The sequence below is a fragment of the Leptonotus elevatus genome, chromosome 14, assembly GCF_054856555.1.
Source record: "Leptonotus elevatus isolate MCC_2025b chromosome 14, RoL_Lele_1.0, whole genome shotgun sequence".
In the NCBI taxonomy this organism is placed as follows: Eukaryota; Metazoa; Chordata; class Actinopteri; order Syngnathiformes; family Syngnathidae; genus Leptonotus; species Leptonotus elevatus.
In genome coordinates this window covers 18,814,839-18,832,925 of record NC_141252.1, presented here as the reverse complement: position 1 = coordinate 18,832,925, position 18,087 = coordinate 18,814,839, and the positions used below count along the sequence as shown (strand labels likewise).

The 18,087-nt window shown below is 40.4% G+C and overlaps 1 protein-coding gene across 2 annotated transcripts in view; it reads right to left on the bottom strand.

Moving 5' to 3' along the window:
• The window catches only part of sntg2 (syntrophin, gamma 2), a 67,973-nt gene extending 50,583 nt beyond the window's left edge, over positions 1-17,390 (bottom strand). For both annotated transcript variants that reach the window (XM_086094010.1, XM_086094011.1), the window contains exon 1: positions 17,058-17,390. In XM_086094010.1, the coding sequence (XP_085950136.1) occupies positions 17,058-17,117 (60 nt within the window). In that variant the 5' untranslated portion in view covers positions 17,118-17,390. The remainder of the gene's footprint in view (positions 1-17,057) is intronic.
• Between the last annotated feature and the right edge of the window lie 697 nt (positions 17,391-18,087).

Genomic DNA, 18,087 nt, shown 5'->3' with positions numbered 1-18,087 from the left:
TGGTGTTCGATACTGCAAATTTTGGTATCGATATACCAAGTAAATACAGGGCCAGTATGGCTGATACCGATATCGATAGCGATACTTTTAGAAAATGATGGTATATATTAGGGATGCACGATAATATCGGTGGCCAATAATTATCGGCAATTATCGACCAATTAGACGTCATACAGATAAACCAGATAATAAAGAAATCCGCTGATAATAATAGACATGCCTCGTTGGTCCATCTGTTATGGTTGTGGCTCAAGTTGTGCACAAGTCCGCAACCCCTCCCCTCTCCTATGGCAGTGTCGCATATTTGTGACGTCATAATGCGCGCAACCTTGTGTTGACAGAAGATCCATCATGGCGACATGGCAGTCGCCAGTGTGGGCTTTCTTTACTGTGTCTCCCCAAAAAGTTACCCTCGCAGTTTTTTTGTTGCATTTTTAAAACGTGACTGTTTTGTTTTGACAAACTCAAAATGAGTTACTGGTTGTCTTTGAAACAGAGATATCAATAACATTCAGCTTCATGGTGCTTTAGACAATGTTTACATGTATTTGTACATGTTAGACTTTCAACCTTAAAGTGTTTTTGTGTTGTTCCCTTTCTAAACAAAGGACAAAATTAGGACAAAGTTTGTTGATAAATAGAAATTACTTTATCAATGTTTTTTTCCCAGAAACATTACAACCATAACAAAATATATATTTTTTACTTTATTTAACAAAATTGCACAAGGTGATCATAGGAAAACAAATGTAAACACATTCTTTATCATGTACTGTTCAGAAACTACAAAAAAAGAAAGAAATTCTGCCTTAATAGCACTTTTTTGTGGATTTTTTTTTCAACCTAAATAAACAAGATGTTAGAAATTATCATGCAGCAAATATAAAACATAAAACAACATACAAATACTAGATTGATATTATAGTGCCAGTATCGATCCGATATCTACACTGACTTGGTATTGATAATATCGATAGTTGGATCAATCCGCCCACCACTAATTCAAGGAGGCGTTTTTTTGTTTTTTTTACACAATCAATCAATTACATTTCAGTGTGTCCTCTTTAGAGTCACTCTGGACAAATCATTTGATGGAGTACAAATACTTCTTGGGAAATTATTTCACATACAGGCAGCCATCTGTACTTAACTTTGTTATTGCCATTTCTGTCTTCTCTCACTTTTACTCCACTCGATTACCAAAGTAAAATGCATGCTTTTACTCTGATGCATTTCCCCTACTGGTTACTAAAAAATGAAATCCAAATTAGATTTTTTCCGCTGACGTAACGCCTGAAACCATGGAGCACAAAGCAGAAGGGTTGTCCTGTGTGTACTGATGCCTGTTTTTTTTTTACTTGCTGTCAGTCAAGAGGACAGTCAGATCACCTCTTTGGCTCATGCCCCACTTCCACCTCATTCCTGTTTCCAAGACAAACTGCAGGCAATGTTGGAGTTTATTTGATAGTTTTGTGAGTGCATTAAAGTCAGAATTTACATTTTAGGTTTGTACTGTTTAGGCAGCATTTTCTTTGTAAAAATTAGCTTACACATTTACATGTGGGCTGTTGCTATTTTTTAGACAGACCTTTACTGGCAGTTGGTGGGCAGTCGGAAAATTCAGTGAACTAAGCTAAAAATGTTCTACATTAATTCAAGCTTCCCTCCACTATGGCTACTGTTAAAAAATTATCAATACAGTATGCCAGACAACCTGGCTCCCTTAAAGCAAACACAATTTTACAAAGGAATACTTTTTAACACATTTTCTCCCCCAAAACAGATGGCTAATAGACATGGGAAAAGGAAGGAAGATGTTCCGTCACATTATTACACTCATCAAGCTTTGCTGAGGAAATTAAAGCAGTTATGACTAAATGTAAACAGTTATAACTAAAATCAAACAGTTATAATTAAATTGAAACAGCAGAATGTCAACACTACCCACGAGAGAAATGTAGCAAACTTTGCTACAATAAAATTACAAAAGTAACTAAGGTACATTAAAAAACGTTTTACTGAGTTTTGGAATTGTACCATAGATGTACATATACAGTAAATGGACCCTCAACTCACAACCGTGGGTGTATTTACAGGAATTGTTTTCATACATTGGCATAAAAGACTGTTCCTTGAGAGGATGAAGTGCCATAAATATTACCATTCAAAAGCTCATTGATCCAACCTGTTAGGGTAGGTTACATTCATTTATACTACTCCAGAAAGTCAAAACATCAAGGATCTTCATTTCATCATGAACTTGTTTAGGCATACCGCATGTTGTTGATGTGATGACTAGGCAAGCGTGTGCTAGCTAACTTTGCTCATTAGCCCAGTGTTGCCAATTTGACAACTTTCTTGCTAAATTTGGCAACTTTTCAAAGCCTCTTGCCGCCTTTCTGTGTCAAAAGCGTCTAGCAACGAATTTAGTGACATTTTCTGGTAGACAAAGCATGTAAGTCATTAAAGTTATTTTGAGAAGCGTTGGCCTATTTCAAAGGCAAAATTTAAAAAAACAAAAAACAGAAGAGAGTTCATTTGTAGTTCTAAACATATTTAGAGTGTGTTTTTTTAACTTAGTTTTTGCCGCTCCTAAACAATCAAAGCACTCATCATTATACAAGCGTTTTTGCTTGATCCGTGTTTTGGCTACAACGGCATATTAGGGCCACGTATAAATATATATATTTTTTAGAGGGCAGGGGCAATATTCAGAGAAAAAAACGTGCAAATTTACCACTTTATTAACTCGCAAATTTGCCACTTTATTAACTCGCAAATTTGCCACTTTATAAAGTGACAAATTTGCGAGTTCATATAGTGGCAGATTTGCGGGAAAAAAACTCAACTTACGAGAAATACACGTAGCGTACTACTCGACTGTTTGTGCCAATACTTTTCGGTCGGGTTTCCAAATAAGGAGATAGTAATTGCTTTAGCAGAGATTAACCATATCATATCAAGCGTTGGGTACTGTCAGCAACAAAGACGCCTTTGCTTTGCGAAGGTCCACACCCGGACGATCAAGCAATTAAGTTAATTTGTTAAAATGTATATTTACTTGTACATTTATGTTACCAGAATTATTATTTACACATTCATACATTTTAGTACAACCAGTTCAGGGTGTACCCTGCCTACTGCCCGAAGCCAGCTGGGATAAGCTCCAGCGCCCCCGCGACCCTTGTGAGGAATAAGCGGTTAAGAAAATGGATGGATGGATGGATACATTTTAGTATTTTTTTGTACAAGTATCTAAGTTGATGTTTCAAATCTGCTGCTCTCCATCATTCACTTGCATTTACCTATGGTATGCTAGATGCTAGATTCCCCTAGCTTCTGATTGGTTAGTGTTAGTCATCTGATAGTGGATCAGGAAGGGTTGTCGCTCTTTGGCTGCGGTGAATGACGAGTAAAGTTTTAATTTAAGAATTAATCCGTCTCCATCCTGCCTTTTCATTTTATAAACAGTGTTCCATTGACCACCAACAAATCTTCAAATTTTAGAGTCAGACGCTACGTGTATTTCTCGTAAATTATGGAGGTTTTTTTCTCCCAAATCTGCCCCTATATAAAGTCGCAAATTTGCGACTTTATAAAAGGGCAAATTTGCCCTTTTATTTATAAAGTGGCAAATTTGCAAGTTTTTTCTCTGAGTATTGCCCCCGCCCTCAAAATATATTTATACATGGCCCTAATACGCCGTCGTATGTGGCAATGTAGTTAATCCTAAAAAAAAGTTTGTATCCGCTGCCCCAGCAACTTCAGCTTACATGCAACTCTGATTTTCAAATAAACTATCAAATGTTTTCACGTACCCTCTGCAATGTGCTCATGTACTAGTCATTGCTGTATGATGCATTGATAACCTGGCAATAGCCAGATTGATAATTGTGATTCCCTCAAGGGATTTCTCCACAATATCAATCTGGGACTGCTCCACGGTGATTTGCTCGGGAAAGGAAGTACATTCTGTACAATACTTCAAGCTGATTGGACGATGTGGCATCTTGTGCACGTTTGCTTTGACCAATCACGGCAACGGCTGAAAATGTCTTCTTCGGTCTCATCTTAGAAAAAAACACACTCTCTCTCTCTGTTCAACATTCAACAAGAACAGAATTAATTGCAGTGTCCATTCATCTATGTTAGGTTTGTTTGTTTCCCCCCGCGTCGGCGATTCCTGGTTTCGTCACAGCTGCATGTCCCGCACTAAACAACACCTGATTGGTCCAGCGTAATAAAGGTTGGTTGCAAACGGATCAGCGGGAACAGTACAAGATGGATTCTCATAGTATTTGCGAACAAATACTGCGAGAATTCAGCTTGCTGACAAGGTTAGTGCACTGAACAAGTATTTCTATGCTTTGAGATGTCCTACTGTGTGAATGGTCATTGAATACACCCCAACCATCACCTAGTCAACTGCCGAACGCGAGTAAATACAGTACTTGCTTTTTCTTTTTTTCCTAAGGGGATAATTATTTTTATTTTTAGGTGTAACTGCACTGGCACAAAATACCGAGCCAAAGCATTAGCCATAGCATTAGTAGAAAAGCGAGTGAGGCAGCCATTGTGTAAGTGTTGCTTAGCAACGCATCACACCACACATGCGGACAATAGATCAAATAAAATCAAATGATTCAAAACTCACCATCGCTACCATTACATTGACTGTAGTTGGTGTGAGTGGTAGACAAACTCTAAGACAGCAGCAGTGCTGCCATCTGGCCGTCGCCAGCGGAACGTGGAACACTTAACGGAACCAAAACATGCAGGATGATGTTTCACCTTTAAAAGGCGCTAGACTTACTACAGCCTCCAGCGTGTGGAGGAGTCTGCGTGGCGCTTCTAACTTAAACATTCTTTTTAGGCAGCCATCTTATCAATGATTAAATGTGAGACTGCTAATTCAAGGAGTTACTCTGGAAGATACTTTTTAGATCAGTCACATTCACTGCACTCAGCTGTGCATGTACAGTATTTGGATTGCTGTCAATGCCGTTCACATCTAGAGTCAGCCTATCATATTTATCATGTTGACTGGTCAAAATTGTGTTTTAGAAGACACATAAAATATACAGTATATTAGGGCCCGACCGATATGCATTTTTTTAGGCCGATACCGATTTTTGGCACAAAAAAAAAAGATTACTGATTAATCTGCCGATTATTTTAAAATATATACAATGCATAAAATTACAAATTTTCGCTGTTAAGATTCTTTGCTTGGAATGAGAAGTCCATAAATTATGAACTTATCAAAAAAATTCATGAAGTATACAAGGTTATTGTATAGATTTATGTGTCAATAATAAAACCATTCTTACTTGTTTACAACTGTGTAAAGCATTAACCATTTCTATTATATATTTATCTTATATTATTTTCACAAGTCTTGGGACTTACTGGGCTAACCTGGAACCTCAGGGATTGTATTTCGTGTCATGTCATGTGGATATGTGAGTTAAGACACACACACAAAAATCCTTGGATGTTTGAGGAAAGAAAGTCTTTGAATCCTTGAAATATCAACTTTAAATATAAGTTGAAAGGACAATGACAAAATAAAACAATAAGAAAGTGAAATAAGAATAGAATAAACTAAAATAATAGCAACTGAAAAAACAGTAAGAACAAATACCGACAATTTCTGTACCTTTTGCCCTCTTGGAGGCAGTTTTGCCGTGCATCCATGGCATTCACACTTAAAGTGAGTACAAAAGAAAGTTGTGATTGAATTATATTAAAATAACTAGTTTTTCACACATTGGAAATAATTTGTGCCTTTGCGTAGTGTTATCTTACCTGTGGGTATGTGTTCCCACAGAATTTGTGTGTGGATATTCGTTATTTGAAGGAAAAACAGTCGATGCTAACTTCCTGTTAGCAGTTGAATGGGATCCTCTCTTCGCGTTTAGCAATAGCGCTAGGCTATCAATGTTTTAAAAACAAAGCATGTTTTGTATTTAAATATACAGTGGATGTAATTCTTAACTTTGTGTGTTTAGTTTTGCAGTTAACTCCAACTGAGGTGCCATTTAACAGCTCAAAGTACAACAGAATAACCAGAATAACATACGCTACACTCTTGCTAGTTGCTACTGCTACACAAGCGTTGGAAACTTCTGGTTTCTTCGATAATGTTTTAAGGGCCAATGTTTGAAAAGCAATAATCGGACAATTATAATCGGCGGCCGATTAATCGTCGGGCCCTAATATATATTGGCCTCTCAAATGTGGTACATACTACAGTTACATTGATTAAAACAAGATTATCATCCGAAACAAATAAATGCATTTAGAGTAGAGTTCTCACATTCTCTACCTATGTCAAGAAACCAGGCGCCTTTCTCTTTCCTTCAAAACATTCTCCCTTTAAGTTCACATTGGCTCTGGCAACAGAAAACTTTCCAGGCACTGATAACCTTGAAAAGCTACACAACTGTCAAACAAACACAAACACACAAGCAACGCCTCGAGACAGAACGAGCTCACTGACAGAGCTGATGTCACATCGATCATCATTTCTTCTTGCCATCAGGCCAAACACAGAATGAACTCACCTGCCAGTAACATGCACAATAGTACCACAGGGACGGTATCAAAACTATGTTGCAAAAGTGTATCACCAACATCAAATTTCACAGCCACTTTGCAATATGATGCTTTGGTTAGTTTAACATTACTGCAAACTACAAACATAACAATGAATGGAATGGAAATAAATCAATGTCTCTGGATCAGTGTCAGTGTTCCATGATCACCACGCGCATTTGTGTTTGCAATGCGTGAAATCACCAGAGAAGGTTTGCAGCGTGCCATGAAAAGATTCAGAGTATGGTCAAAAGAGCAGAAGATCAGGTTTGATTTCATGTGTATGGACTCCAAACACATGCATTCTCTTTTAATATGCGTCGATTTGCGTTCCCACAGGGTGAATCTGTAACTCTCATAGAAAGTGCACTCACGGGTACCACAGTTACCATATAGACAACACAGGGGTGACATCACACCATCTGAAATGAGTCTGCAGATTTTTAATTTGCCACGCCCACTCGAATGAATGTCCGAATTAACCACTCGTGCACAGCTTGAAGAAATGTTAACAATGAAAATAGCCTTTGTCCTTGAAAATGACCTTTAAATTGACAAATAAGTTCATAAATGGATTCCTCACACAAAGGCCATAGAAAAAGCGTTGCACAAGGATCTGGTGCCAACATATGCCAACATTCTAATCTTCATTGGCGGCCATTTTTAAATTTGTACATATCGGCCACCAGGGGACAACCCCAACTTGGATGCAGTGTTTTTTTGAAAACCTTGCGCCCACAAATTTAACAAACACCATACCAAATTGCAAAAACTTGTCACAAAGTGCACAATTTTAATAAATTCCCTCTCCGCTAACATACTTCTATAGGCTATGAATATATGTTTCAATTGCTATAATCTACAGCAGGGGTGTCAAACTCATATTAGCCCAGGGGCCAAATGGATGAAAATATTTTACCAAGTGGGCCGGACCAGTATAATCATAGTATATAACTTAAAAACTATTGGTATCAGTTAAACACAGATTTGCAGGCCAGCGCTAAACAGCGGGGCTCAACTGTAAATATAAGCAAATGGAACGCAGCAACACTTTGCCCATATGAGTTCCGGGCGTGTCATATCTATCTGTTTTGCATATATATTGTCCCCACAATGCATTGTGTGGCACAGTTAATTAAGTTATAGGACATTAATCCATGTAATATGTGTTTGTGTTACCAGTAGCTGAATGTTTGTCTTATTCAGCACGTTAAGGTTTGATTTATGTTGGTCTATATTTATATTTATTCATTTATTTATTTATTTATTTACATAAATAAATAAATAATAACTTTATATTGTGCGTAAACGTTAAAATAATGACATCCAAGTCAATTCTGTGTACAAGTTGCTCATCTGAGGATCGCTTGTGAAATTACAAATTCATATGTTTTGATTTTGGCCGAACTCATTTTTTTTACTTTACAAGATATTCTCGTGGGCTGGATTAAACCCCTTTGCAAACCTGATCCGGCCCGCAGGCCGTCAATTTAACACCATTGATCTACAGGCAACTGCAGAGGGTGATCTTGTGGATAATGTGGTCCTTTGTTGCACTCAAACATACTGAAATGAAATGAAAATCCTTGTAGAGATGTATATAATGTCTGTTATATCAAACCAGGATCTTTTTTTTTTAAGAACAAGTGACATATGACAATGATTTCAACACATCACATCCACTCAGATTTACACATCTATTGATATAAAAAATACTAGTCTAAAAAAATACTAACTTTTTGGGCAGGTAGTATCAGCTACAAAAAGGACATGGTGGTAAAAAAATATATATGATCTCCCTCTTTCAATGGGAACTGAAGGGGACATTAAAATGCATACATTTCCTGCCTTGGGTGGAAATTTAAAAAAGCTAATGAAACACCATGGGTATCAATAATGCAGAGGAGCCATTTTCTTTATTTGCTAAGCAAACATATAAAGAAAAAGAAAATCGGAATATCTGACATTGAAACTTGAATCAGGGGTTTATGACACAATCTCCTGACAGTTAAATGTTTTAAACAGCATCAAAATATGGTTTTAATTAGTCCCTGGTTTTGCAGTCATCTGATTATGAATGTATCTTTGATCTTCCTCAAGGGATTATTTATTAGATTAAAACTGGAGTCTTCATTTCGGAGACCCCGTTTTCATTTCTCAAGGTTCCTGTCAATAGTTTAAATGCTGATACTTATTTATATGAATAAAGTGAGCCAGCATTAAATCGACTTATTCTACAATGATATTTTCCTCATGAATAGTACACATATTTTTGCATGATTCAGGTACATATGTAATTCCTGTACTAAGGTCATTAAATCACTGTTTTTATAAGAGAGCCTGTCACTGCTGATGGCAGCAACATGTAATCCATATTTCAGGATAGAAAGAACCTTAATGTTCCATTTCCATCTGACTATTAAGTTTAGCTACGATAAGTGTTCTTGCATTCTTTCCAATTATTCACATTGGTCCAGGAAAATATCCAGGATTATTTTTGTTCAGATTACAAAAGCAATACTGTTTGCAGTCCGCTGAGATAATAATAATCCTTCTGCAGTCACTGCCAAAAGACAAACTCAGGCGTGTGACCGCAGGGTTTGCTAATTCTATATGACATGCATGTCACTTGTTATTTATTTTGAAAGGAAAAAGCCTGGGTGTGATCGCCTGATAATTGTATTGCATTGGTCCATAGTTAATCCCATTTGTAATGATGTGAGTTTGGAGTGTCCTTGGTGTCTTGTTCACTTTGGAAACAGCTGTGCCGGCTGTTTAAAATCGGTTGTGGTTGGTGGTGATGAAAAAGTGAAACACTATTAACTGCCACTAAAATGATCATGGCAATCATTATTACAACATTGCTTGCCCTGAAAATGGTTCCATCCAGTTTTATTTTCAAAACAAAAGCATAAGTGGCAAGCGTACACTTTTTTTATATATTATTGCATTAAAGGAGAGTTTGCCGTTTTTAGATATATTAAAACTGTCCGTATGACCTGACAGTAAAATATTATTAAAAAGATCTGTTGAAAAATTGTCCTTCTCTGGTTCTAACTTTTGTCTCTACTTGTTACAAAAACTCACTGCAACAAAAATAGCCTTTCAGAGTCAAGGTGTGACTAAAGCATGTGTCAATCATTTCGAATCGGGTATCTTGAAATTTATGGATATTGTGAACTTCATAACAAGGGGAAACTTTTTCGTGTAGTAAATATTATCTTACTTCTTTGTATAAAAAAAAAAAAAAAGTAAACTAAGAAAAGGGATCTCCAAATTAAGGGGTTTAATTATGTTTGGAATACATAAAGTGAGGAATAATGTAAAATACAGATGTGTCTCAGTTTTGGATGTGAAATTGTGGAATAGTCTTGATGATGAGCTGAAGCTATGTACTTTCTTATCGCGGTTTAAGAAAAATCTAAAATCTAAAATCATTAATGCCTATAGTGCCACAGACAAAATGTAAAATATTAAGGTGCTTTGGTGTCCGTGCAGGGATTTTTTGCTTTGTTTTGTTGTATTTTTATGTGACTTTATGTGAACGTACATGACTGTGTTTTGAATTATGTTTAAAATTAGTCTTATTGTTTGAGAATGTTTGAGTTATATAGTTAAAAAGTTATATAGTTAAAAAGTGATTACTTCTTTCTACTCTTTTTTTTCGAACATTTATATAGGTTATGATTTTATTTTATATGATTTTTAATGTCTTTGAGTAGTTTTTATTTCTTTCTCTTGTTTTATATATATATAAATAAATATATATGTATATATATTGGCTCCACAAAGGTTGGAAAACACTGATCTAATCATTACTCTCCTAAATGAAAACTTGAGTTTTAAAATAAGTCTTAAAAGGTGCACATGGACTGAGATGTTTTATAATTCCTATTCAATGGTGATAGAGGAGTGAGTATTATGTGTATTATTGGATCTTTATAGATGAATGAGCTCAGCTCATGCATAAAGTAAGTTCTTCATCTCTTCATTCATGGGACATGAGCACACCACAATGGATGTGAAATGAAATGAAACGAACAAAATGTGCTTTAACTGCAGACTTTCAGATTTAATTTGAGGGTATTTTTACATCCAAATCAAGTAAATGTTGTCGGAATTGTGTATATGCCTACCAGATTTTAAGATTTTATAATGCCAAACGTATCATATTAAATGGCATGCAAGACATTTTGAGCCGTCTATTTCATGAATATATTTTTTCCCATTAAAACCCTGACGTATATGATTTGACACATGCATTGCACGGATAATCCATTAGAGGGCAGTATCACCCAGCTGATGACTTCCAGCGACCTTGCAAGATTGCCCCAATTGAGAAAGGAGAGACAACTATACTTATTAATAGTGGGAAATGTTCTTTGAGATTTTTGGAAATATTGATATGTTTGTTTATTATGATATTTTACAGATATAAATGTATTAATTTAAAGCATTGTGACCGTATGTATCAAATATGACACAAATCAAAAGTCGTATGCAGAAGTTGATTTAAAAAAATATATTTTTGTTTGTTTAAAATGACCAATAAATACTCTATTTACAAAGAATCAGAATGTTGTCTCATATATTTCATAGTTCAGGTTTTGTAGGGTAATGAAGGGGGCCGGCTAGCTGTATGCTAGCATTGTATAGCCTTGGAATATGCCAAATTTCCACAGTGATGGTCTCCCTCCATTCTACCCTGCATCAGTTACATGAAGCATGTAAAGTGTGCTTTATCTTTTGCACATATTTCAATGACGTTCACAAGATTCAGGAAAAGTGAAAAAAACAAAACAAAAAAACCTGTTCCAGGGTTTGCAGGCAGCCTGGCCTGCACTGTCAATGAATCATGACTCTTTGTTGTTTCTGTATTCATTCACAGTTTACGTTCAGTGGATGTGTCCCAAGTCAGAAAAGGCGAATAAGCATCGATTAAGTGCACAAGTTCAGGTTCCTTCAAAGAGGACTGACAAACCAATGGCAGAATATGTCATTTCTTGGCTGATGTGTTTTCAGAGTGCGTCTCACTCGGCTGCATCCTTCCCAGGAAAGATCTCATATAGCATCAGACGCTTTCTGAACTTAACAAGGCAGTCACAGCATTGGCGACTGGAGCGGAAATGGAGGCAACGCCTGAGCAATATAGCGTGCAATGGCGGTTTTGCGTGTCTCCATGTTCAGTATTTCTTTATTAGGTCACAGAAGATGACAAGTATAAATTTACATAATGTATCAAGATGTTTTAAAGAGTGCAATCACCACTTCCTCGACGCTACCAATGTTCTGCATCATAAAATTTTGAACATGTTCAAAATTTCTCTGTGACAAGAAAAACGGTTTGGGAGTGTGTGGCAAGTGTCATTGCAACATTTTGCAACATTGAACGAAGCCTGCCGCTCAGCGAGATACGAGCTTAAAAGATTGGTGGATTGCTGCAGAATAAATTGAATAAACCACAGGTGGATTGATTCCAATTAAGTTGGCTCTGCTGGGCTGGACGCACTCACGTCACTTACACGCAAGTAGCCTACAGTAGTCAGAGGCAATGGCGGAGGCACGTGGTGGCCAAGGGTGTCTCCCCCACCCCCTTTTCAGCAGTAAAAAAAAAAACGATGGATGTTAATATTTTGTCTATTATTAATTTGATAATTTACTAATATTATTTTCCATCCCTACATTTGCTAGATGGTTGACTGGAGAGTAAATGTAAGTCTGTTTCATTTTATTTGTGGATTTAATTACCATAAATACTAGGGATGGGCAAGTACCGATACCAGGTATCGGGCCGATACCAGGCCAATTCCGTGGTATCGCTACTCGCGACGGAATCGATACTGGTATTGACCCCCGCTTTTGTCAGGGGAACGAAAGTCTTGTTCTGTTTCATTCGTTTCCTGTGTGTCTCCTTATGAGGTAACACTTGTTCATTTCATTACTTCCGGCATGCAGCGCCATTTCGGCGTGCATTACTGACAATAAGTAAGTACTCTTGTTGTGAGTAATATCACCTATATCTGTGGTTCATATATGTTTGTAGCTCACATAACTTCGCCGCGTTGAACTGCCTCGTTAACGTTTGTGCGCTCTTTTTTTTTTTTTTCCTTTTTTCTTTTTCTTTTTTTTTTTTTTATAAAGAGCTCAGTATTGTTCATTCGGAAATGTCATCATCATTGCTCTTTATTTATTTATTTATTTATTTATTTATTTATTTATATATATATATATATATATATATATATATATATATATATATATATATATATATATATATACATATATATATACATACATATATATATATATAAATATATATATATATATAAAATTGTATGTGGGTGAGTATGTGTATGTGCGTGCGTGCGTGTGTGCGTGCGTGCGTGCGTGCGTGTATTTGTTAGCTCACCAAAAACCTATTAGAAAAAATCCCATACCGTTCACCGAAACCGAACACCGCCGTCAGGAGACCCGAGGGGACCAAAGAAAACCAAGGAAGGTGAAGTCCAGCACCGACCAGACACCACCCACCGGGCCACCTACCAGAATTCTTCCCCAACCCAAGAAACATCTAAATTCCAACAAATCCCCCAAAAAATTAAAAATCAGGGAGACCTCAAGAGACCGAAGGAGAGACTGAGGGAAGGAAGGAAGGACAGACGAAGCCGAGTGAGATCCACAGACACCAGCCTCCACCGATTCAATGACCTGAGGAGGAAGCAGATTGTGTCTGAGTTTCGGTAGATGCTGGTGTGGTGGATCTGGCATGCATGAAAATCTCCACCAAAGAGGGGAGCCGTCGACCACCGCCAGGACAGAGCAAGTGCAACACCTCAGGGCCCCCCAGGCCGCGGCAGCGCCAAAGGACGACCCCCGGGCCCCGCCAGGGCCACCGGCCGGAGAGCAAACCCAGGAGCAGGAGCGCCCCCCACCCCAACACGGCCCGCGCCCCCGACCCAACGCAGCAGGACGGGGCACCGCAGGCCCGCCAGGCACCCCACCGGCCCCCAACCCCCGCACCCCCCACGACCCCCGACCCCCAGCCCCCGGGGACCACCCGCACCCAGGCACCGGCGCCGACGAGGGGTCGGACAGCGGAGCGGAGAGGGCAGCCGCGCCCACCCCACCCCCCGCCGCGTGGAGGGACGGAACACCGGGGGCAGAAGGGGAGATGGGAGCACTGGAGGACGGCCGACACCCCCGAACCCCAGGCCCAGCGGGGGAAGGCCCCGGTCGTCACCCCAGCGTTCTTTGTGGAAGTTAACCCCTGTTACTGAGTCCGCCAGCTCGCCGACTGGCGAACTCTACCCCTAAACCGTGAATGTGACCCCACCCAGTGTATATACAAGTGTGTGTGTGTGGGGTGCATTAAAATTAGGAGCAGGTGAACCGGAGCCGAGGGAAATGATATTCCCACGCTCCGATCCACCCGCCTCCCAAGCATGTTACTGAGTGTATGTGGTGCATTAAAAAAAATAGATAGGGGGTGGGGGGGGGGGGGTGCGGGGACACGGACAGGGGACCGCAGCACTGCTCTATACCGCGGTCCCCAACCGATGGCACCCCCACAAGCCCCCCCCCCCCAGTTGTGTGGTGCATTAAAATTGGAGGGGAGTTGGAAAATCCGGAAAATGACGGTGTTTCCACCCTACCCCACCCCCCAAAGTGTGTTATGTGTCCTATATGTCTATAAAAGTGTATTGTGCAAACCTAGTGTAGTGAGTTAAGAGGAGCGACCAGCGGGGCCCTCCCCAACCGGGCGGGGGCAGGAGGCGCACCCGCCGAACCAAGCCCCCGCCCACCCCACCGGGACCCCGGCGGGCATATGGGACCAGCCCGGCGGGGCGATAGGGCTCGCCCCCCGGATACTGGGTCCCGCCCGAGGTGCCAGGACGCCCACCGGAGCGGGACGGGCACGACATCAAGCCCCAGCCACCCCCGCCGGCCCCTGGAGCACCGAGACCCGGGCCATGGATGGAGCCCCCGGCCCAGGGGAGGGGAAGGAAGGCGTACCGGGGAGGGGGAAGGGAGGGGGGAAGGAGACGACAAGAAGGGCAGGGGGCAGCGGCAGGGCCGCAGAGAGAGGGGGAGAGGAGGAGGAAGGGTGACGAGGGAAAAGGGACAGGGAGGCGGAGGATGGGCGGGGAGAGGCGAGGAGGGAGAGGCAGCAAGGGGGAGGAAGGGGGAGGGGAGAGGGAACCACCGGGCACCCCGGCGGCCCACAGGCCTCGAACCGCGTCGCCGGGCCCAGAGCGACGGACCACGCCGGAACGGCGCCGCCCCAGACACCAGGGAAAGCCCCGCAACGCAGCACCCCCCAAGAGACCCAGGGAACGGCCAAGACGCAGCCGCCACCCAGCAGCCAACAGAGGGGCAGACCCGCCCACGCCCAGCCAGGGGGGACAGCACCCACAGAATTAACCCACTGGCATGCCGTGAATCCGAATATCAACCCCTGGTGCCCATCGGAGGCGAATCCGCTCGATCCCGCTGGCAGCAGCCGGGTTCCTGATTATAAAAACACACACGTCTGTGCGCTCTTAATTGCCTATTAATGTCATCGGAGCTGCGGTGCTATAGAACGGTGACGTCACGGCCCTTGCAGACGCTATTTATAGCTCTTTCTCTTATACACACTACAGTATATTTATAATGTGGCTTTTTCGTTTCTTTTTGAGTTTTATGTATACTAATTCCTATACAGAGCAGCCTCCCAAATTAAAAGCATGGATTAAGATATAATTAAACATCACACACTAAACAGCTTGAGGAATTTGTAACATGTTAGATATTATTAAATGACTTGAAACACTTTTGTATTGAATGGAATTCTTTGCACTTCACTCTATTCCTTAAAGGAGCTGAAGGCAAGTTACCGATTTTTTTCAGATATGCGACCCCTCTGGTGAAAAACTGAATGGAAGCCAGCGATGTGCACGCACCCAGCGTGCCGAGACGTTAGTTAGTGGTAGTTTTATTGTGCATTGCTTATCATAAGTCGTGTCGAGGTCTTACCTTTTTAGCAATAAGAAAGCAAGCTGTGGGTCCCGTTTCATCCTCTTAGGTCTTTCCACCTGCTCCAATATTAACGCTGCTCCAATATTGATCCACGTCCTCCCGTGACGCTTGTGCGACTTCAGTTTTGCACTTTTTGTCACACTTGACAGGTGTCATTCTTTCCTGATCGCTATCCTGACCATGGTCGGGAGACGCATGCAGGGTCACCTTCGGGGACAACTCCCGCTGCATGTCGCGAAACTTTCGGCCCGATGGCTGAACAAAAGGAGCCGCCGGGAGGCGGAGGGTTGCACTGCTGTCTTGTTTATTATTATTTTGACACCGCTGTTGCACACACTTGTATTTTTCCATGGTCTCGTCCACACACTCCCAAACACTTCCGCCTTCCCAGCGCTACCGCGGAGCAAGAGAGTGCACGCACCTGACGTCAAGCTCAAGGAGAAACCTTAAGTTTCTGTCCCGAAACCGTAATCATTATTTGACTCTACAGGAAAATAGGGGCTAGAGCCATTGTGCCACAATAGGGCCTCCTGTTCGTTATAAAAAATAAAATAAAGCATGTGTGAGTAAAAAAAATAATGGTTATTTTAACACTCTTGTGTCATGCATCTTTAAAAATAAGTTGTACAACCACATATTTTGATTGGGACTTTTTATCCCTGGACACTGGATTATTTGTTTAATTTTATTTATCTTCTTTTTTTTTTCATTTTACTGTGTGCTCTATGCAAAATGACTTTTACGAGAAAATTGAAAAAACATAATTGCCATTAATTTCATTCAATTTTAAGGAAATTTGCTGTATGTCATTAAAAAAATATGTCATTGTTTTTTATTTTTTTATTTTATGTATCAATGAGTATACATGTATCGGCACTTGGTATCGGTGAGTACTAAATATTTGAGTATCAAACATCCCTAATAAATACCATCTGGAATGAAAGATACCTACAGCTTCATTTGCATCAAATCATCAGTTGCTGGGAAATGAAAGCTTGATAAGTGAGCTCAGAGAACAGAATTAAACTGCATATTTAATTCACCTGAAAGCCGACCTATCCGCTTTTCTTGAAAACAACTCTTTTTGAAGAGAAAGGGGAGAGAAATGTGAACATCTAAAAGATGGGAATCTCTTTGAAAAACATAACTTGGGTGAGTCTGCATGCATGCTCGCAATATTCCTGCAGGTCAGACAGAAGTGGACATGGCATCATTTTAAGTTTGAAATATTTCGGAATATTCATTTGTAATCAAACTAAGATTATCTACCGAATGTAATAGTAATTGACTGTGTTTTGTCTTGTTATTTCAAAAAATAACATGCAGTCTGATGACAGCAGCAAGCCCCCGCGCCCGCATAACGCGTCTTGGCAGGAAGGTAAAATGGAGTTCACCAATGATATTACAACAACAAAAAAAATACATGTTAAAAGTTGACTTACCGAAGTGCAGTGAAGCAAAAGGCTGGCGGGTCGCTCGATCGACCGGGGATGCAAGTTCATCTCCCAGAGCCGCTCGATCCTCCTGCTCACTTCAGCGGACTTTCTTCAGTCACGTCTGCCGCGGCCGAGCGGCAGCTTCGCCAAGCGGCGTCCTCTTCAACCACATCGTCCCAAGCACAAATCACATCCGAGCTCCAACCGTGCTCCTCCGAAGCCACAATTCGTTGTTGGGTTCAACGCCACCTGCTCGCAGACTGCCGCTTCTCTGTCTGCATTGCATTTCTCCGCACGCTGCGTCACACGTGACGTACTGTACGTTTCTTCCAACACGCTGTCGTCTCGTTGAAACGTATCCTTTTTTCCCAAAAGGGTTTTACAAACAAAAGTTAACTGCTGCTCATAAATTCCAAGAGTAATGTTCTCAACGATTACATTTGAGACACTAGTTGTCCTCAAACAGTTACATGGTGTGGTACCACTTCAAAAATAGGTAGGCTACCACGTACCGTCATAACAGTAAAAATAAATAAAGTTAGTAGGCGTAAGTGTTCATAAAAATAAGGTGAGTATTTTTTTTCTATTCCTAAGAAGTACATTTCAAATTGTAAAAAAAAATAAAGATTAAAAGAAAATATTGAACTTAAAACACAACTGATGTTTGTTTGTATGTTTGTTTATTTATTTATTTTCAGCTATACCACATGGGAGCCCCATACCACACTTTGAGACTAACTTTGGTTGAAGAATGTCATCTGAAGTTTGGACCTGGAAAAGAAGTGAACAAAATGTTCAGACGGAAATGATTATGGCTCTGAAAAGGGTGAATAAACACGGCCCATTATGGGGTATAAGTGCAATGGCATTTGAAATCAGGGTGGCTGCTAATGCACTTATAAGTGCTGTGTAGCTGGTTTTAGTTTCTTTTAAGTCTTCTGGTTTTACACTGCCTTCCTATATTGTTATTTAATTCCGGCTCGCTTTTCTGGGCTTCATGTTAGTGCCTTTTTTGTTTGGTCATTCAGTCTGTGTC